Raw genomic sequence first — 18,836 nt, forward strand, 5'->3', positions numbered from 1 at the left:
AAGGAGGTAAAATACCCCAGAGTTGGGGAAAAAGGAGGTAAAACCTCCAAGTTGGGGAAAATGAGGTAAAACCCCACAGTTGGGGAAAAAGGAACAAAAACCCCAAAGTTGGGGGAAATTAGGTCAAATCCCAACTCCAGGTAATCCCAAAGTTGGGGGAAAAGGAGGTAAAACCCTAGAGTTGGGGAAAAAATGAAATAAAATCCCACAATTGGAGAAAATTATGTAAAACCCCAACTGGAGGTAAAACCCCACAGCTGGGTAAAACCCCAGAACTGGGGAAAAATAAGCTCGAACCCCAACTTGAGGTAAAACGCCACAGCTGGGGTTGGTGGCACTGAGCTTGGGCACTGGGCTGAGGTTGGTGGCACTGAGCTGGGGTGGTGGTTGGGGTGGTGGCACTGGGCTGAGGTGGTGGCACTGACCCCAGTGTCCCTTTTGTCCCCAGCCCTGCGGGATAACAGGATCCAGCTGGAGAGATCCACCCCCAACGAGCTGACCATCAGCATCAGCGACGTGGTGCTGGCCGACGAGGGCGAGTACACCTGCTCCATCTTCACCATGCCCGTGAGGACAGCCAAGGCCCTGGTCACCGTGCTGGGTAGGACATGGGCACAGCCCTAAGTGTGCCACCCTGGCTGGGAGATTGCCCTTTGTGCCTAAAATCCAGGCTGTGCCACCCTTGATGAAAGATTTCTCACCGTGCTTAAAATCCAGGCTGTGCCACCTTTGCTAAAAGATTTCCTTCTTTTCCTAAAGTCCAGAACTATTACTAAAGTCCAGACTGTCCCTGAAGTCCAGGCTGTGCCACCCTTGATGAAATATTGCCCACTGTGCCTAAAATCCAGGTTGTGCCGCCCTCGATGAAAGATTTCTAATTGTTCCTAAAATCCAGACTGTGACACCCTGGCTGAAAGATTTCTCTCTTTTCCTAAAGTCCAGAACTATTCCTAAAGTCCAGACTGTCCCTGAAGTCCAGGCTGTGCCACCCTTGATGAAAGATATCTCACTGTGCCTAAAATCCAGGCTGTGCCACCCTTGATGAAAGATTTCTCACTGTGCTTAAAATCCAGGTTGTGCCGCCCTCGATGAAAGATTTCTAATTGTTCCTAAAATCCAGACTGTGCCACCCTGGCTGAAAGATTTCCCTCTTTTCCTAAAGTCCTGGCTGTGCCACCTTTGTTAAAAGATTTCTCTTTTTTCCTAAAGTCCAGACTCTGCCACCTTTGCTAAAAGGTGTCTCACTGTCCTTAAAGTCCAGACTATGCCTGAAGTCCAGGCTGTGCCACCCTGGCTGAAAGATTTCCCTCTTTTCCTAAAGTCCAGAACTATTCCTAAAGTCCAGACTGTCCCTAAAGTCCAGGCTGTGCCAGGTTTGCTGAAACAGTTCCCTCTTTTCTTAAAGTCCAGGCTGTGCCACCCTTGGCTGAAATATTGCCCACTGTGCCTAAAATCCAGGCTGTGCCACCCTTGAAAGATTTCTCACTGTGCTTAAAATCCAGGCTGTGCCACCTTTGCTAAAAGATTTCCTTCTTTTCCTAAAGTCCAGAACTATTCCTAAAGTCCAGACTGTCCCTGAAGTCCAGGCTGTGCCACCCTAGATGAAAGATTTCTCATTGTTCCTAAAATCCAGGCTGTGCCACCCTAGATGAAAGATTTCTCATTGTTCCTAAAATCCAGGTTGTGCCACCCTAGATGAAAGATTTCTCATTGTTCCTAAAATCCAGGCTGTGCCACCCTTGATGAAAGATTTCCCAGTGCCAGGGGCAGGATTTGGAGTACCAGGTGCAGGATTTGGAGTGCCAGGGTAGGATTTGGCGTGCCAGAGAAGGATTTGGGATGCCAGGGGAAGGATTTGGGATGCCAGGTGCAGGATTTGGGATGCCAGGGAAGGTTTTGGAGTTCCAGGTGCAGATTTTGGAGTTCCAGGAGCAGGATTTGGAGTTCCAGGGGCAGGATTTGGGGTTCTAGGGGCAGGTTTTGGAGTGCCAGGGCAGGATTTGGGGTTCCAGGGCAGCATTTGGGATGCCAGGGCAGGATTTGGGATGCCAGGGGCAGGGTTTGTGCTACCAGGTGCAGGATTTGGAGTGTCAGGAGAGGGATTTGGGATACCAGGTGCAGGATTTGGAGTTCCAGGAGCAGAATTTGGGATGCCAGGGCAGGATTTGGAGTTCCAGGGGCAGAAATTGGGATGCCAGGTGCAGGATTTGGAGTTCCAGGGGAAGGATTTGGATTTCCAAGTGCAGAGTTTGGAGTTCCAGGGTAGGATTTGTGCTACCAGGTGCAGGATTTGGGGTGCCAGGTGCTGGATTTGGGATGCCAGGATGGGATTTGGGATACCAGTGCAGGATTTCCCTGAGGAAAGAATTCCACAATCCCCATCAGCAGCTCCCAGACCCCATCACCTGCCTCCATGTCACACCTTGCGGTGGCACTGCCAGCTCAGATTTATGTTTTTTTTTGTCTCCTCCTCCTACAGGAATCCCCCAGAAGCCCCAAATCTTCGGCCACGAGCAGCCCATCGATGAGGAGAAGGTGGCGCGGCTCATCTGCCGCTCGTCCGGCAGCAAACCCGCGGCGCAGCTGCGCTGGAGGAAGGGCAACAGGGACATCAAGGGTGGGTGGCACCGTCCGGGGGTGGGCACAGCTTGGGGACAGCTTGGGGACACCGCACGGGGGGACAGGGTGCTGTTGGGAATGGAGGGTGGGGCTGGTTTCAGTGTGAGATGATTTGGGCAATGGCGCTGTTGGAGGTTGGGGGTGTTTGGTTATAGAGGGGTGGGAGTCAGGAGGTAATGTATAATTATATTATTATATATGTAATATATAAAATATATTTTAATAGATGTATAATGAAATGTATAATGTTATATATAACATATAAAAATATAATAGATATGTTTTAGGAGGTAATATGTAATTATAGGAGGTAATATATAATTATATTATTATATATAATATATAAAATATATTTTAATGTATGTATAATGAAATATATAATATTATATATAATGTATGAAAATATATGTATTTTAGATATATTAGATATAATATATAGTATCACTATATAATATATAGTAATGTATATAGTGATTATATTAATTATATAATATATAGTGATATATAATGATATGTAAAATATATAAATAATTATATATAGTATATAGTATATATTAAATAGTATATATTATATATTATGCCATATAAAATCATAAAGTATAAATATATAATATACTTACATGTTATATTATGTTATATTGATTATATAATAATAATGTATAATAATATATATAATAATTATATCATCTACAATATAATTGCATATTTTATATTATATTATATTATATTATATTATATTATATCATATATCATATCAATGTTACATTACATTACATTATTATATATATATAATATATACTATATAATATATAACCTTCTAAACTAATACAACTTTCTAAACTAAGCTATGCTTATGATTTTTCTGCTTAATGTCTGTGTGTTTTATTTTTACAATTATAATATATACAGTTATAATACAATTATAATATGGTTTGATACAATTATAATACAGTTATAATGCACTATATTATAATACATAATTAATATGTAGTATATAATATAGTTATAATATAGTTGGTTACAATACAATTATAATGCAGTTATACTACAGTTATAATACAGTTATAGTTCAGTTATAATCCAATTATAATACAGTTATAATGCACTATATTATAATAATTAGTATGTAGTATATAATATAGTTATAATACAGTTGGTTATAATACAATTATAATGCAGTTATACTACTGTTTTAATGCAGTTATAATTCGGTTATAATGCACTATATTAGAATACTTAATTAATATGTAATATATAATATGGTTATAATACAGTCGGTTATAATACAATTATAATGCAGTTATGCTACAGTTATAATTCAGTTGTAATGCAATTATAATACAATTATAGTACAGTTGTAATGCACTATATTATCATATATAATTAATTTGTAATATATAATATAGTTATAATACAGTTGGGTATAATGCAGTTATAATGCAGTTATACTACAGTTATAATGCAGTTATAATTCAGTTATAATACAATTATACTACAGCTATAATGAACTACATTATAATACATAATTAATATGTAGTATATAATATAGTTATAATACAGTTGGTTGTAATACAATTATAATGCAGTTAAAATGCAGTTATACTACAGTTATAATGCAGTTATAATTCAGTTATAATACAATTATACTACAGTTATAATGCACTACATTATAATACATAATTCATATGTAGTATATAATATAGTTATAATACAGTTGGTTATAATACAATTATAATGCAGTTATAATGCAGTTATACTACAGTTATAATGCGGTTATAATTCAGTTATAATACAATTATACTACAGTTATAATACATAATTAATATGTAATATATAATATAGTTGTAATACAGTTGGTTGTAATACAATTATAATGCAGTTATAATGCAATTATAATACAATTATAGTACAGTTATAATGCAATTATAATACAATTATAGTACAGTTATAATGCACTATATTATATTACACAATTAATATGTAATATATAATAGAGTTATAATACACTTGGTCATAATACAATTATAATGCAGTTATACTACAGTTATAATACAATTATAGTACAGTTATAATACAGTTATAATTTAATTATAATACAACCACCATAACATTTTTACAACGTTTACATCAATCCAACCTTCTCCTGCCGCTGCAGCTCAAACCCTTGAATGGAAATTTCTGTCTTTCCCCTTTCCCCTGCTCAGTGTGCCATCTGTCACTGTCCCCTGTCCCCACAGACTCGGGCACTGAGGTGGTGGAGGACCCCAACGGCAAGACCTTCACGGTGACCAGCAGGGTGGAGTTCCGTGTCACCAAGGAGGACAACGAGGTCGAGGTCACCTGCACCGTGGACCACGAGTCCCTGCAGAACTCAGAGAGGTCCACCACGCAGAAGCTGCAGGTCCACTGTACGTGGGGGGACGTTTGGGGTGGGGTGGAGCTTCAGGGGACGCCACACAGGTGGCCTGGTGGGCTCAGGGACACGGGGACATCGTGGTCTTGTCACACGTGGGGCATGGTGACACTTCCCCTGCGTGGTGACACTTCCCCTGCGTGGTGACACGTGCTACCAGGTGCGGGATTTGGGGTTTCAGGTGCCGGATTTGGGGCACCAGGGCAGGATTTGGGATCCCAGGTGGAGGATTTGGGATCCAGGGGCTGGGTTTGGGGTGCCAGGGGAAGGTTTTGGGGTACCAGGAGCAGGATTTGGGGTGCCAGTGCAGGATTTGGGGTGCCAGTGCAGGATTTGTGTTTCCAGGTGCAGGATTTGGGCTTCCAAGTGGAGGATTTGGGATCCCTGGTGCAGGATTTGGGATGCCAGGGGCAGGATTTGGGGTTCCAGGGCGGGATTTGGGATCCCAGGAGCAGGATTTGGGGTGCCAGGGCAGGATTTGGGGTTCCAGGGTGGGATTTGGGATCCCTGGTGCAGGATTTGGGATCCCTGGTGCAGGATTTGGGGTGCCAGGAGCAGGATTTGGGATCCCAGGAGCAGGATTTGGGGTGCCAGGGCAGGATTTGGGGTGCCAGGGCAGGATTTTGGGCACCAGGAACAAGATTTGGGATGCCAGAAGCAGGATTTGGGATGCCAGGGACAGGATTTGGAGAGCCAGGAGGAGGATTTGGCATTCCAATCAGGATTTGGGGTGGCAAGGGAAGGTTTTGATGTTCCAGGTCAGGATTTGGGGACCAGGAGCAGGATTTGGGGTTCCAGGCCAGGATTTGGGGTTCCAGGTGCATGATTTGGGATTCAGGAGCAGGATTTGGGCTTCCATGCCAGGATTTCGGATCCCAGGAGCAGGATTTTGGGTTCCAGGTCAGGATTTGAGGTTCCAGGAGCAGGATTTGGGGTTCCAGGAGCAGGATTTGGGGTGCCAGGCCAGGATTTGGGGTTCCAGGTGCATGATTTGGGATTCAGGAGCAGGATTTGGGCTTCCATGCCAGGATTTCGGATCCCAGGAGCAGGATTTGGGGTTCCATGCCAGGATTTCGGATCCCAGGAGCAGGATTTGGGGTTCCAGGTCAGGATTTGGGATTCCAGGAGCAGGATTTGGGGTGCCAGGGCAGGATTTGGGGTTCCAGTCCCTCACCCCACTGTTTCTCTCCCCCTTTTCCAGACAAACCCACAGCGAAGATCGAGCCGCACCCGCAGTACCCACGGGAGGGGGAGAAGCTGCAGCTGCAATGTGACGGGCAGGGCAACCCCATGTAAGGCCTTCCTCACCTCCCTCCTCCTCCTCAGGGCCTCCCCTGCCTCTGCCAGGTCCCACATCCCACCCCAGGAGGGGCTGGCTGGGTTTGGGGTGTCCCTGTCCCTGTCCTGGGGGGTTCCATGAGAGCCCCCCTGTCCTCTCCTGGAGCAGCAGATCCCTCCTGGATCATCCCTAAATTAAACATTTCCCCCTTTGTGTCCTGGGACATCCTCAAGGAGCTTGATTTGGGTGGATTTAAAAGGAATAAAGTGAATTTTTATTGAAATGCCATCAAAAGCCACACCCTGGCAGTGCCCAGATGGCTCCAAGATGGAAGCAAAAGGGGGCTTGGTCACGAGATCTCACATTTTAGTTTGAGTCCAGTTTATAAGTTTTAGTCTAGTTTGTAAGTTTTAGTCCAGTTTGTAAGTTTTATTTTCATTTATTTACATATTGATAGCTTCAAAAGATGAAGTTTTATCTTCCTTGTGTGCTTCTTTTCACGTTGTTTATGATTTGGGCCTGAAGTTTGAAGAGATTGGCCTTGGGTCTCCAGCTAGAATAGGATTGTTTGATGAAAAGATCCTAATAACACTTAATATAAAGCTGAACAGAAAAACCCCAAGGAATCAGTTTATCCCATCCCTTTCGTATAGGATTTTATCTTCCTCACCCTATAAAAAGATCCCAGTGACATTAATATAAAGCTAAACAGAAAAACAGAGCAGAAAAACACAACAGAAGAACCCCAAGGAATCAGTTTATCCCATCCCTTTCCTATAGAATTTTTTCTTCCTCACCCTATAAAAAGATCCCAATAACATTAATATAAAGCTAAACAGAAAAACACAACAGAAGAACCCCAAGGTATCAGTAGAGAAAAACCCCAAGGAATCAGTTTATCCCCATCCCATTCCTATAGGATTTTATCATCCCCACCCTGTCAAAAGATCCCAGTAACATTAATATAAAGCTGAACAGAAAAACCCCAAGGAATCAGTTTATCCCATCCCTTTCCTATAGGATTTTGTCTTCCCCACCCTATAAAAAGATCCCAATAACATTAATATTAAACTGAACAGAAATCCTCCAAGGAATCATTTTGTGCCCATCCCCTTCCTATATGATTTTATGTTCCCCACCCTTTAAAGATCCCAGTACCATTAATATAAAACTAAACAGAAAAACAACAACAGAAAAACCCCAAGGTATCAGTTTACCTCATCCCATTCCTGTAGGATTTTTTCTTCCTCACCCTATAAAAAGATCCCAATAACATTAATATAAAGCTAAACAGAAAAACACAACAGAAGAACCCCAAGGTATCAGTAGAGAAAAACCCCAAGGAATCAGTTTATCCCCATCCCATTCCTTTAGGATTTTATCATCCCCACCCTGTCAAAAGATCCCAGTACAATTAATATAAAACTAAACAGAAAAACAGAACAGAAAAACTTAAACACAACATAAAAACCCCAAGGAATCAGTACAGAAAAACCCCAAGTTATCAGCTGACCCCATCCCATTCCTATAGGATTTTATCTTCCCCACCCTATAAAAAAGCCCAATAACATTAATATTAAGCTGAACAGAAAACCCCTAAGGAATCAGTTTATGCCCATCCCATTCCCATAGGATTTTATGTTCCCCACCCTGTGAAAAATCCTAGTAACGTTAATATAAACCTGAACAGAAGAACCCCAAGGAATCAGAACGGAACAACCCCAAGTTCTCAGCTGAGCCCATCCCACTCCTGTAGGATTTCGTCCTCCCCACCCCATAAAAGATCCCAGTAACCCCAGGCTGCCCAGGAGGGCAGGAGCTGGGTTCCCAAGGCCCGGTTCTGTCCCCAGCCCGCAGGAATTCCTCTGGGAGAAGGAGGGCAGCGACGCCCCCCTGCAGCTGAGCTCCGACAGCGTCCTCATCTTCCCCTTCCTCAACAAGAGTGACAGTGGCACCTACGTGTGCACGGCCACCAGCTCCATGGGCAGCGTGGTGGCCAAGTACAACCTGGACGTCAGCGGTGAGTGCGGCCCTGGTGGCACCGGGGCACCTCCCCCTGGGGGCCCAGAAATGTGGCACTGTGTCACCCGTGCAACCTGTGTGCCCAAAATGTGGCACTGTGTCACCTGTGTGCCCAAAAGGTGTCATTGTGTCACCCGTGTGCCCAAAAGGTGTCATTGTGTCACCTCTGTGCCCAAAATGTGGCACTGTGTCACCTGTGCATCCTGTGTGCCCAAAATGTGGCACTGTGTCACCTGTGTGCCCAAAATGTGGCACTGTGTCACCTGTGTGCCCAAAAGGTGTCATTGTGTCACCCGTGTGCCCAAAAGGTGTCATTGTGTCACCCATGTGCCCAAAATGTGGCACTGTGTCACCTGTGCATCCTGTGTGCCCAAAATGTGGCACTGTGTCACCTGTGTGCCCAAAATGTGGCACTGTGTCACCTGTGTGCCCAAAAGGTGTCATTGTGTCACCCGTGTGCCCAAAATGTGGCACTGTGTCACCTGTGTGCCCAAAAGGTGTCATTGTGTCACCCGTGTGCCCAAAATGTGGCACTGTGTCACCTGTGTGCCCAAAAGGTGTCATTGTGTCACCTGTGTGCCCAAAATGTGGCACTGTGTCACCTGTGCATCCTGTGTGCCCAAAATGTGGCACTGTGTCACCTGTGTGCCCAAAATGTGGCACTGTGTCACCCGTGTGCCCAAAAGGTGTCATTGTGTCACCCGTGTGCCCAAAATGTGGCACTGTGTCACCTGTGCATCCTGTGTGCCCAAAATGTGGCACTGTGTCACCTGTGTGCCCAAAAGGTGTCATTGTGTCACCCGTGTGCCCAAAATGTGGCACTGTGTCACCCGTGTGCCCAAAATGTGGCACTGTGTCACCCGTGCATCCTGTGTGCCCAAAATGTGGCACTGTGTCACCTGTGTGCCCAAAAGGTGTCATTGTGTCACCCGTGTGCCCAAAAGGTGTCATTGTGTCACCTGTGTGCCCAAAATGTGGCACTGTGTCACCTGTGTGCCCAAAAAGCGTCACGCTGTCACCTGTGCAACCTGTGTGCCCAAAAAGCGTCACGCTGTCACCTGTGCACAAGGGGCACTGACTCCTGTATGCCCAGAATGTGGCACTGTGTCATCTGTGTGCCCAAAAAGTGTCACACTGTCACCTGTGCATCCTGTGTGCCCACAAAGTGTCACTGTGTCACCCTGACACCTGTCCTGGGCTGGGAAGGGGCAGCTCCTGCTGCTCCCCACGTGCTGCGGTCCCCTGACTGTGCTCTGCTTGTCCCCATGTCCCCACGCCATGTGTCACACATGGGACAGAGCTGTGTGTGTCCCCATGTCCCCACGCCATGTGTCACACATGGGACAGAGCTGTGTGTGTCCCCATGTCCCCATGCCATGTGTCACACATGGAGCAGGCCTGGCATGCTCAGTGTCCCCATGTCCCCACGCCATGTGTCACACATGGGGCAGGCCTGGCATGCTCAGTGTCCCCATGTCCCCATGCCATGTGTCACACGTGGTTCAGGGCTGTGTGTGCTGTGTGCTGCTGCCACCCCAGCTCCCTGTGCCCATCCCAGCTCCCCGTGCCCATCCCAGCCTGTGCCCATCCCAGCTCCCCGTGCCCATCCCAGCCTGTGCCCACCCCAGCTCCCCATGCCCACCCCAGCTCCCCGTGCCCATCCCAGCTCCCCGTGCCCATCCCAGCCTGTGCCCATCCCAGCTCCCCGTGCCCATCCCAGCCTGTGCCCACCCCAGCACCCCGTGCCCATCCCAGCTCCCTGTGCCCATCCCAGCTCCCCGTGCCCACCCCAGCTCCCCGTGCCCATCCCAGCCTGTGCCCACCCCAGCTCCCCGTGCCCATCCCAGCTCCCTGTGCCCATCCCAGCTCCCCGTGCCCATCCCAGCTCCCTGTGCCCATCCCAGCTCCCCGTGCCCCCCCCAGCTCCCTGTGCCCATCCCAGCCTGTGCCCACCCCAGCTTCCTGTGCCCATCTCAGCTCCCTGTGCCCATCCCAGCTCCCCGTGCCCACCCCAGCTCCCTGTGCCCATCCCAGCCTGTGCCCACCCCAGCTCCCTGTGCCCATCCCAGCTCCCCGTGCCCATCCCAGTCTGTGCCCACCCCAGCTCCCCATGCCCATCCCAGCCTGTGCCCACCCCCCATGATCCCATTTCTTGCCATTTTCCCTTGGATTTGGGAAACCCAGAGGTTCCTGCTCTCCTCCCTTGCTCCAGCTCTTCCCTTTCCTGCCTCCTTCCCCTGCAGTGTGGTGGCACCTCACTGGTGGCACTTTGTCCCCTGTGTCCCCTCCCTCAGCCTGCCCAGAAGGAGCCCCCAAATGCCCAACCCTGTGCAGCCACTCCTGTGTCACCCTTGTGTGTCCCCTGTGTCCCCTGTGTGAGCACCCAGAGCTCTCTGCACCCATCCAGGAGCTCACCCTGGGTGCCTGGTGCTGTCCTTGAGAGGTGGCACCTGCTGTCCTTGAGAGGTGGCACCTGCTGTCCTTGAGAGGTGGCACCCGCTGTCCCTTGAGAGGTGGCACCTGCTGTCCCTTGAGAGGTGGCACCTGCTGTCCTTGAGAGGTGGCACCTGCTGTCCCTTGAGAGGTGGCACCCGCTGTCCTTGAGAGGTGGCACCTGCTGTCCTTGAGAGGTGGCACCCCCTGTCCCTTGCCCACCTGGTGGCACTGCCCCTGTCACAGCAGACACAGAGTTCCACATCCAGCCTTGGTGGAATTGTCACTTTTGTCCCTAAAGTGTCTCAGGCACTGCAGCCACCTCCAGCCTTGCCCACCTTGGTGCCAGCACCCTGTGGTCCCCAAGGACATGGCACAGGTGACACCTCATCATGGGTGACACCATGAGAGTCCCTCAAGGAATAACCAAGGTCTGGCAGGACAGGAGAAGATGGTCACAGTGTCCCAAAGGTTGGTGGCAGAAGAGGAAGGACCCATGGGATCCCTAAAGCCACTCGTGTGTCAGTCACTGGAGCCACTTCCAGCCTTGCCCACCTTGGTGCCACCCTTGCCCAGCAGAGTGCAGGTGACACCTCATCATGGGTGACACCACGAGGGTCCTTCAGCGAGTAACCAGGACAGGAGATGGTCAGGATGGTCACAGTGTCCCAGAGGTTGGTGGCAGAAGCAGAAGGACCCTTGGGGTCCCTAAAGGCACTCGTGTCTCGGGCACTGCAGCCACCTCCAGCCTTGCCCACCTTGGTGCCAGCACCCTGTGGTCCCCAAAGTCATGGCACAGGTGACACCTCATCATGGGTGGCACCATGAGAGTCCCTCAGGAGGTAACCAGGACAGGAGATGGTCAAGATGGTCACAGTGTCCCAGAGGTTGGTGGCAGAAGCAGAAGGACCCTTGGGGTCCCTAAAGCCACTCGTGTCTCGGGCACTGCAGCCACCTCCAGCCTTGCCCACCTTGGTGCCACCCCTGCCCAGCACCCTGTGGTCCCCAAGGACATGGCACAGGTGACACCTCATCATGGGTGACACCATGAGAGTCCCTCAAGGAATAACCAAGGTCTGGCAGGACAGGAGATGGTCAAGATGGTCACAGTGTCCCAAAGGTTGGTGGCAGCAGCAGAGGGGTCACAGATGGACCCGCTCAGGGTCCCCTCAGGGCTCTGTCACCTCGCTGTCCCTTCGTGGCATTGATTCCTGTCCTGTGTTTTTGTTGTCCTCCCCAGATGTTCCCCAGCTCCCCACCCCACACGTTCACTCCACCCTGGGCCCTTCCCAGCCCATCTCTCATGCTTCCATGGCCTCGGCTCCATCCTTCACTCCAGCTCCCATCCAAGGTACCGTAAGCTCCTTTTCTGTCTCTTTGGCCTGGAGAAGCTCCACGGGAGGACGCTGGCCCTGCCCTGGCCTGGGGACAGCCCTGCCAGGAGGCTTCAGTCCCTCAGGTTTTCCAGGAGGAGCCCCAAGCTGTCCCTTGTCCTGTGTGTCCGTGTGCCGTGTTGTCCCTCTGTCCTACTGCCACCCCTGTGTGTCCCTCGTCTTGTCCTTCCCAAATGTGGCTCTGTCCCCACCCTGAGCTGATGGGGCACGGCTGGCAGGAGGATTTGTCACCGTGCCACAGGGCTGGCACAGGATTCCAGCACGGGATGGAATCTTTCCACTGGATTCCACATCCAGGACAGGATTCAGGGCCACCTTTGGGGTCCTGCCGTCACCTCTCGGGTGGCCATGCCAGCCTGCATGTCCCCTCCCACCCAAACCTTCTCACCCTCCCTTTTTGGGGCCAAAACCCCATTGAGGAGGATGAGATTTCCATTTTGCTTTTTGATTTTTTAATTTCTTTTTATGGAAGATGAGATTTCCCCTTCGCTCCCCCCGTTCTCACTGCGCCAGCACCCTCAGCAGGATGGAGCTCCTGGTGGGGAGGAGCAGCATCTTCTGCTCCTCTGCAGGGTCTCAGGGTCTCCTTTTTGTGTCTCTTTTTTCCTTCCCCCTTCCTGGGCAGATGCCAGCCCGGTGCCCTCGACCTCCAGCACGTACCACGCGATGATTGGCGGCGTGGTGGCCGTCATCGTCTTCCTCCTGCTCAGCCTCCTCATCGTGCTGGGACATTACCTGATCAGGCACAAAGGTACGGCCTGGGGGGCTGCAGGTGGGGCTGGAGGAGCCCTCGGGGGTCTCGGGGCAGGGTGGGTGAAGGGAGGCAGCTCCTGGTCCTGCCCAGCATGGGAATGTCCCAGGGAATGCAGGGGGAGGCAGCTCCCATCCCATGGATCCCATTGATCCTGTCCTATGGATCCCATCTTATGGATCCCATCCCATCCCATTGATCCCATCCCATGGATCCCATGGATCCCATCTCATCCCATGCCATCCCATTGATCCCATCCCATGGATCCCATTGATCCCATCCCATCCCATGCCATCCCATTATTCCCATTCCATGGATCCCATTGATCCTGTCCTATGGATCCCATCTTATGGATCCCATCCCATCCTATGGATCCCATCTTATGGATCCCATCCCATCCCATTATTCCCATCCCATGCCATCCCATTGATCCCATCCCATGGATCCCATTGATCCTGTCCTATGGATTCCATCTTATGGATCCCATGCCATCCCATTGATCCCATCCCATGAATCCCATGGATCCCATCCCATCCCATGCCATCCCATTGATCCCATCCCAATGATCCCATCCCATTGATCCCCCGTTCTCCATCTCTGTCCCGGGATTGTCGCTGTCCCCATGTCCCCCTCAGCTCCTCACTCTGCCTTCCTCCTCCTCCTCCTCCTCGTTTCCCTCCACCTGCCCTTTTCATGCCCAGCAGGTTTGTGCCCAGGCCCTGGGGACACGGTGACACCCCCCCAGCAGCCACCCCCTGTGGGGATGTGTGAGTAGAGCCACCCACCCTGCTCTGGGGGCGGCCAGGAGCCCCTGCTTCTCCAGGAGGGGTTTGGGGGGGTCAGGAGCCTGACTGGCAATGGTCACTCCACAAGTGGACAATGCCCAAAAACCTGGAGCAGCCCAGTGAGTCTGCATCGCATCCCATGGATCCCATCCCATTGATCCCATCCTATCCCAATGATCCCATCCTATCCCAATGATCCCATCCCATTGATCCCATCCCATTGATCCCATCCCATCCCATCAATCCCATCCCGTCCCAATGATCCCATCCCATGGATCCCTTGGATCCCATCCCATCCCATTGATCCCATCCCATCCCATCCCATTGATCCCATCCTATGGATTCTACCCCTTCCCATTGATCCCATCCCATCCCATCGATCCCATTGATCCCATCCCATCGATCCCATCCCATCCCATTGATCCCATCCCATCCCATCCCATGGATCCCGTCCCATCCCATTGATCCCATTGATCCCATCCTATCCCGTTGTCCCCATCCCATCCCGTCCCATTGCTCCCATCCCATCCCACTGATCCCATCCCATCCCATCTCCACCCCATCTCCATCTCCATCTCCATCTCCATCTCCATCTCCATCTCCATCATCTCCATCCCATCAATCCCATCCCACTGATCCCATCCCATCCCATCCCATCCCATCCCATCGCTCCCATCCCATTAAACCCCTCCCACCCCGGTGCCTTTCCCATTGCACCCAACCCCAGCAGACCCTCCAGTCCCTTTGCCTCTGTGGGAGGGGTCTCTGCCAGAGCCCCCCGTGACCCCAACCCCTGTCCCCCCTTTTCCAGGGACATACCTGACCCACGAGGCCAAAGGCTCGGACGACGCTCCGGACGCCGACACCGCCATCATCAACGCCGAGGGCGGCCAGGCCGGTGGCGACGACAAGAAGGAATATTTCATCTAAAAGGGTCAGAGAGAGAGGAGAGAGAGAGAGAGAGAGAGAGAGAGAGAAAAATGGAGCCAAGAGAACCCCGATGGCAACGGCAACCAGACCACAAACCCCACAAAACCCAACAGATTTTCTCTGGCGCCCGGCGCGGGCGGACGGACGGACGGACGGACAGAGGGATGGCGGGACAGAGAGCAGGGAGAGCCACCGGCCTCGAGGCGCTGCTGACGCTTCTTGAACTTGTACAAATCCTTCACTCCAACAGCGAGAGCCCCGGCCCCGTTTGCTTGCTTGCACCTCCATCCCCACGCCCCGAACCGCACAGACCCAAAACCCGTGAGTGAGCGACTCCTTCCTTCCTTCCTTCTTCCTTTTTGGACATTTTTTGATTTTTTGGCTTTGGTTTCGTGGCTGCTCTTTGCTTCGGGCCCTTGGTTGGGGTGTTGGGCTGGGGTCGATGTAGCTCTTCCCTTTGTTTCTCTCCCTTTTTTTGGTTTCTTTGATGTCCAAGGATAAAATCCCAGCTCCGGGGGGGTGTTCCCGGGGTGAGGTTGGCATCCTGGGTGTCCCCGTGGTCGGGGGGTGACTCCAGGTGGGAGCAGAGCGAGCCCCCGCCCCGGTTTTGTCCTTGGTGGTTCTTGTGGAGCAGTGTCCATGCGGGAGCAGAGCTGTCCTCGTGCAGTCAGTGTGTGAAAGGGGGTGAAGGGCCAGGGTGGGACCCCCAGAGACACCAGGAGCCCCCAGAGCTCCCCGGTCCCACCCCAGCGGGAGGGGGGAGGGCTCAGGTTTATTTTTTTTGGGGGAGGGGGCAAATCTAGAAGAAAAGCCCCTGATTTATTTTTTTTTTTAATTTATTTAATTTTTCTTAAATTCTCTGATTGGAAATGCCAATTTGAACCATCTATTGAGATGTTCAGTGCAGGAAGCAGCGCCCCTGGGGCTGGGGCTGCTTCCCTGGGACCCCCAGAGCAGAGCTGGGGTCTCTCTGCCCCCCACTTCCCTCCCCAGCCCCTTCCCAGGGCAGGGATGAGCTTGGAAAGGGCTGATTTTCTTCTTGGCTCTGAGAATCCCAACCACAACACCTGGATTTGGGGTCTGGGGAGTTGTTTGGGGTCACCACAGAGGCTTTGGGAGGGGGGTTCACCCTTCCCCCTTGCTCTTCCTCCTGCCTCTTTCACCTTCACTTCCAAGACAAAACCAAACACCTTTGCCCACCTCTCCAGCTCAGCCCCCCCCAAACTGGGCACCCCCAGGATGGGGCTGCACCCCCTTGGCATCCTTGGGGCACCGCCAGCCTTGGCATGAGGTGTTGTGGGATCCCACGTGCCAGTCTGGGCACAAGGGAGTGGCAGGAGATGCCCTTGGGCCTGGAACCCCGTGGATTTGGGGTCGTCTGGAGGAGAGGAACCTCCAGAGGGGTCCCTCAGCTGGGAGGTCACCCCATGGATTTTGGGAGGGGTAACCTCACCTGGGAGGTCACCCCATGGATTTTGGGAGGTGTAACCTCACCTGGGAGGTCACCCCATGGATTTTGGGAGGGGTAACAACACCTGGGAGGTCACCCCATGGACTTGGGGTCATCTGGAGGAGAAGGAGCCCTTGAAGAAATGGGTAACCTTAGCTGGGAGGTCTCCTTGTGGATTTGGGGTTGTCTGGAGAGGAGGAACCCTTTGGGATGGGGGTAACCCCATCTGGGAGGTCACCTCAAGGATTTGGGGTCGTCTGGAGGAGAAGGAACCCTTGAAGAAATGGGTAACCTCACCTGGGAGGTCTCCCCATGGATTTTGGGAGGGGTAACAACACCTGGGAGGTCTCTCCATGGATTTGGGGTCATCTGGAGGATGAGGAGACCCTTGGAGAGGTGGCAACCTTACCTGGGGAGTCACCCCATGGATTTTGGGATGGGTAGCCTCACCTGGGAGGTCACCTCCTGGATTTGGGGCTGTCTGGAGGAGAAGGAACCCTTTAAGAAATGGGAAAACTTACCTGGGAAGTCTCCTCATGGATTTTATGAGGTGTAACCTCACCTGGGAGGTCTCCCCGTGGATTTGGGGTTGTCTGGAGAAGAGGAACCCTTTGTGATGGGAGTAACCTCACCTGGGAGGTCACCTCAAGGATTTGGGGCCATCTGGAGGATGAGGAGACCCTTGGAGAAGTGGTAACTTCACCTGGGAGGCGCCTCCATGGATTTGGGGTCATCTGGACAAGAGGAACCCATTGGGATGGGGGTAACCCCATCTGGGAGGTCACCTCATGGATTTGGGGTCATCTGGAGGAGAAGGAACCCTTTTAGAAATGGGTAACCTCACCTTGGGAGGTCTCCTTGTGGATTTGGGGTCGTTTGGAGGGGAGGAACCCTTTGGGATGGGGGTAACCTCACCTGGGAGGTCACCTCAAGGATTTTGGGAGGTGTAACCTCACCTGGGAGGTCACCTCAAGGATTTGGGGTCATCTGGACAAGAGGGAACCCTTTGGGAGATGGGTGACCTCACCTTGGGAGCTGCAGGAAGAATTTCACCACCTCTTCCACACCAAACCCTGGCCACCACCTGTGCCACCTGTGCCACCTTTGGGGACACCGGTGGGGCTCAGGTGAGGCAGAGGAGGCCCAGCTTGGTGCCACACAGAGGTGACAGCGAGGGTTGTGACACTGTGGGGATGCTGCAGAGGTGACCACCATGGCTCAGCTGTGTCAGGAGCACTGGGAAGGAGCAGGACACGGAGTTTTTGGGGTGTTTTGGGTGTTTTTGAGGTGTTTTGGGTGGCTTTGAGGTGTTTTGGGTGGTTTTGGTGGTTTTGAGGTGGTTTTGGCGTTTCTGAGATGGTTTTGAGGTGATTTTGGTGGTCCTGAAGTGGTTTTGAGGTGGTTTTGACATGGTTTTGGTGGTTCTGGTGGGTCTGAGGTGGTTTTGGCGTTTCTGAGATGGTTTTGAGGTGATTTTGGTGGTCCTGAAGTGGTTTTGAGGCGGTTTTGACATGGTTTTGGTGGTTCTGGTGGGTCTGAGGTGGTTTTGGTGTTTCTGAGATGGCTTTGAGGTGATTTTGGTGGCGCTGAAGTGGCTTTGAGGTGGTTTTGGAGATTTTGAGGTGGCTTTGGTGGTTTTGACGTGGTTTAGGTGGTTTTGAGGTGCTTTTGGTTGTTTTGAGGTGGTTTTGCTGGTTTTGAGGTGGTTTCCACATGGTTTTGGTGGTTTTGACATGATTTTGAGGTGGTTTTGAGGTGTTTTTGGTCATTTTGAGGTGTTTTTCGAGGTTCCACCTGCCGTGGGGCGTGGCAGGGCAGCCCGGGGAGCGGGCGGGGACCTGTGGAGGCGTCACCTGGCCCCAGGTGTCACCTGGAAGGAGCCGCTGAGGGTCAGAGATTCCATCCGAGGCCACTTCTGGCAATGAGAACCAAAGGGTTTGGTGGGGACGGGAGCAGTGGGGGAGAAGATTTGTGTCACACCCGGGCGGTGACAGTGACACCAGCGCGGCCCTGGCGTGACGGGGAGGATTCCGGGCGGAAGCTGTGACAGGGGCCACACCACGGTGACACAACGAGTGACCAAAAACGACCCTTTTGGGGTCATTTTGTGGAGTCCTTGGGGGTGACAAACACCCCGATGTCACACAGGGATGGACAGGGGAGGTGGCAGGGTCGGCGTGTCACCGTGTCCAGGCCACCACCCCGTCCTTGGGGGGGTCCCGTTGGTGGCCCCACATCCACCCATTCATGGGGTATTGGGGCACGAGGAGGATTTGGGGACCCCCTTGGAGGCTTCCTGGCCGGCACTGAACTCTCAATAGACACGAAAGCCATATTTTGGGGGGCTCTGGAGAGGCCAGGGTGGGGGGCAGAGGCTGGGCTGTGTTGTTGTGCTGTGGTTTTGTTTTTTTTTTTTTTTTTCCTGTCTGTACATTAAAAAAAAAAATTAAAAAAAAAACAAAAAAAATTAAAAAAAAAAGGGAGCCAACGACCGTCGATGTGACTTTATAACCTTTCTAATATCCTGTGCTAATCTCGGAAAATAATCCTATAAATATATCTGGATTACACACCTTACCCTGCCTGTCTGTGTGTGTGTTTGGGGATGGGGGGGGTCAAAGGGGGGAGTTTGGGGGTGGTGGGAGGGGGTGACAGAGATCAGCCCCCCCTAAAAACTCCTCTGAGCCCCCAGACCCACCCTGATCCTGATCCTGAACCTCAGCAGCTCCTCCCAAACAGCAGCAACCCCAATCCCAATCC

General features: G+C 51.2%; 1 protein-coding gene across 2 annotated transcripts in view; it reads left to right on the forward strand.

The window, feature by feature from the left end:
* CADM3 (cell adhesion molecule 3) overlaps window positions 1-18,469 on the forward strand; it is a 36,471-nt gene extending 18,002 nt beyond the window's left edge. Inside the window, exons 3-10 of one of the 2 annotated variants that reach the window (XM_058821644.1) lie at window positions 449-601; window positions 2,480-2,617; window positions 4,857-5,027; window positions 6,234-6,324; window positions 8,162-8,331; window positions 12,786-12,911; window positions 14,508-14,630; window positions 14,740-18,469. In XM_058821644.1, the coding sequence (XP_058677627.1) occupies window positions 449-601; window positions 2,480-2,617; window positions 4,857-5,027; window positions 6,234-6,324; window positions 8,162-8,331; window positions 12,786-12,911; window positions 14,508-14,626 (968 nt within the window). In that variant the 3' untranslated portion in view covers window positions 14,627-14,630; window positions 14,740-18,469. Of the gene's footprint in view, window positions 1-448; window positions 602-2,479; window positions 2,618-4,856; window positions 5,028-6,233; window positions 6,325-8,161; window positions 8,332-12,785; window positions 12,912-14,507 lie in introns of both variants that reach the window. The other variant, XM_058821643.1, reaches the window with a different exon arrangement.
* Window positions 18,470-18,836: the final 367 nt, after the last annotated feature.

Source organism: Ammospiza caudacuta, chromosome 30 (assembly GCF_027887145.1).
Source record: "Ammospiza caudacuta isolate bAmmCau1 chromosome 30, bAmmCau1.pri, whole genome shotgun sequence".
Lineage (NCBI taxonomy): Eukaryota > Metazoa > Chordata > Aves > Passeriformes > Passerellidae > Ammospiza > Ammospiza caudacuta.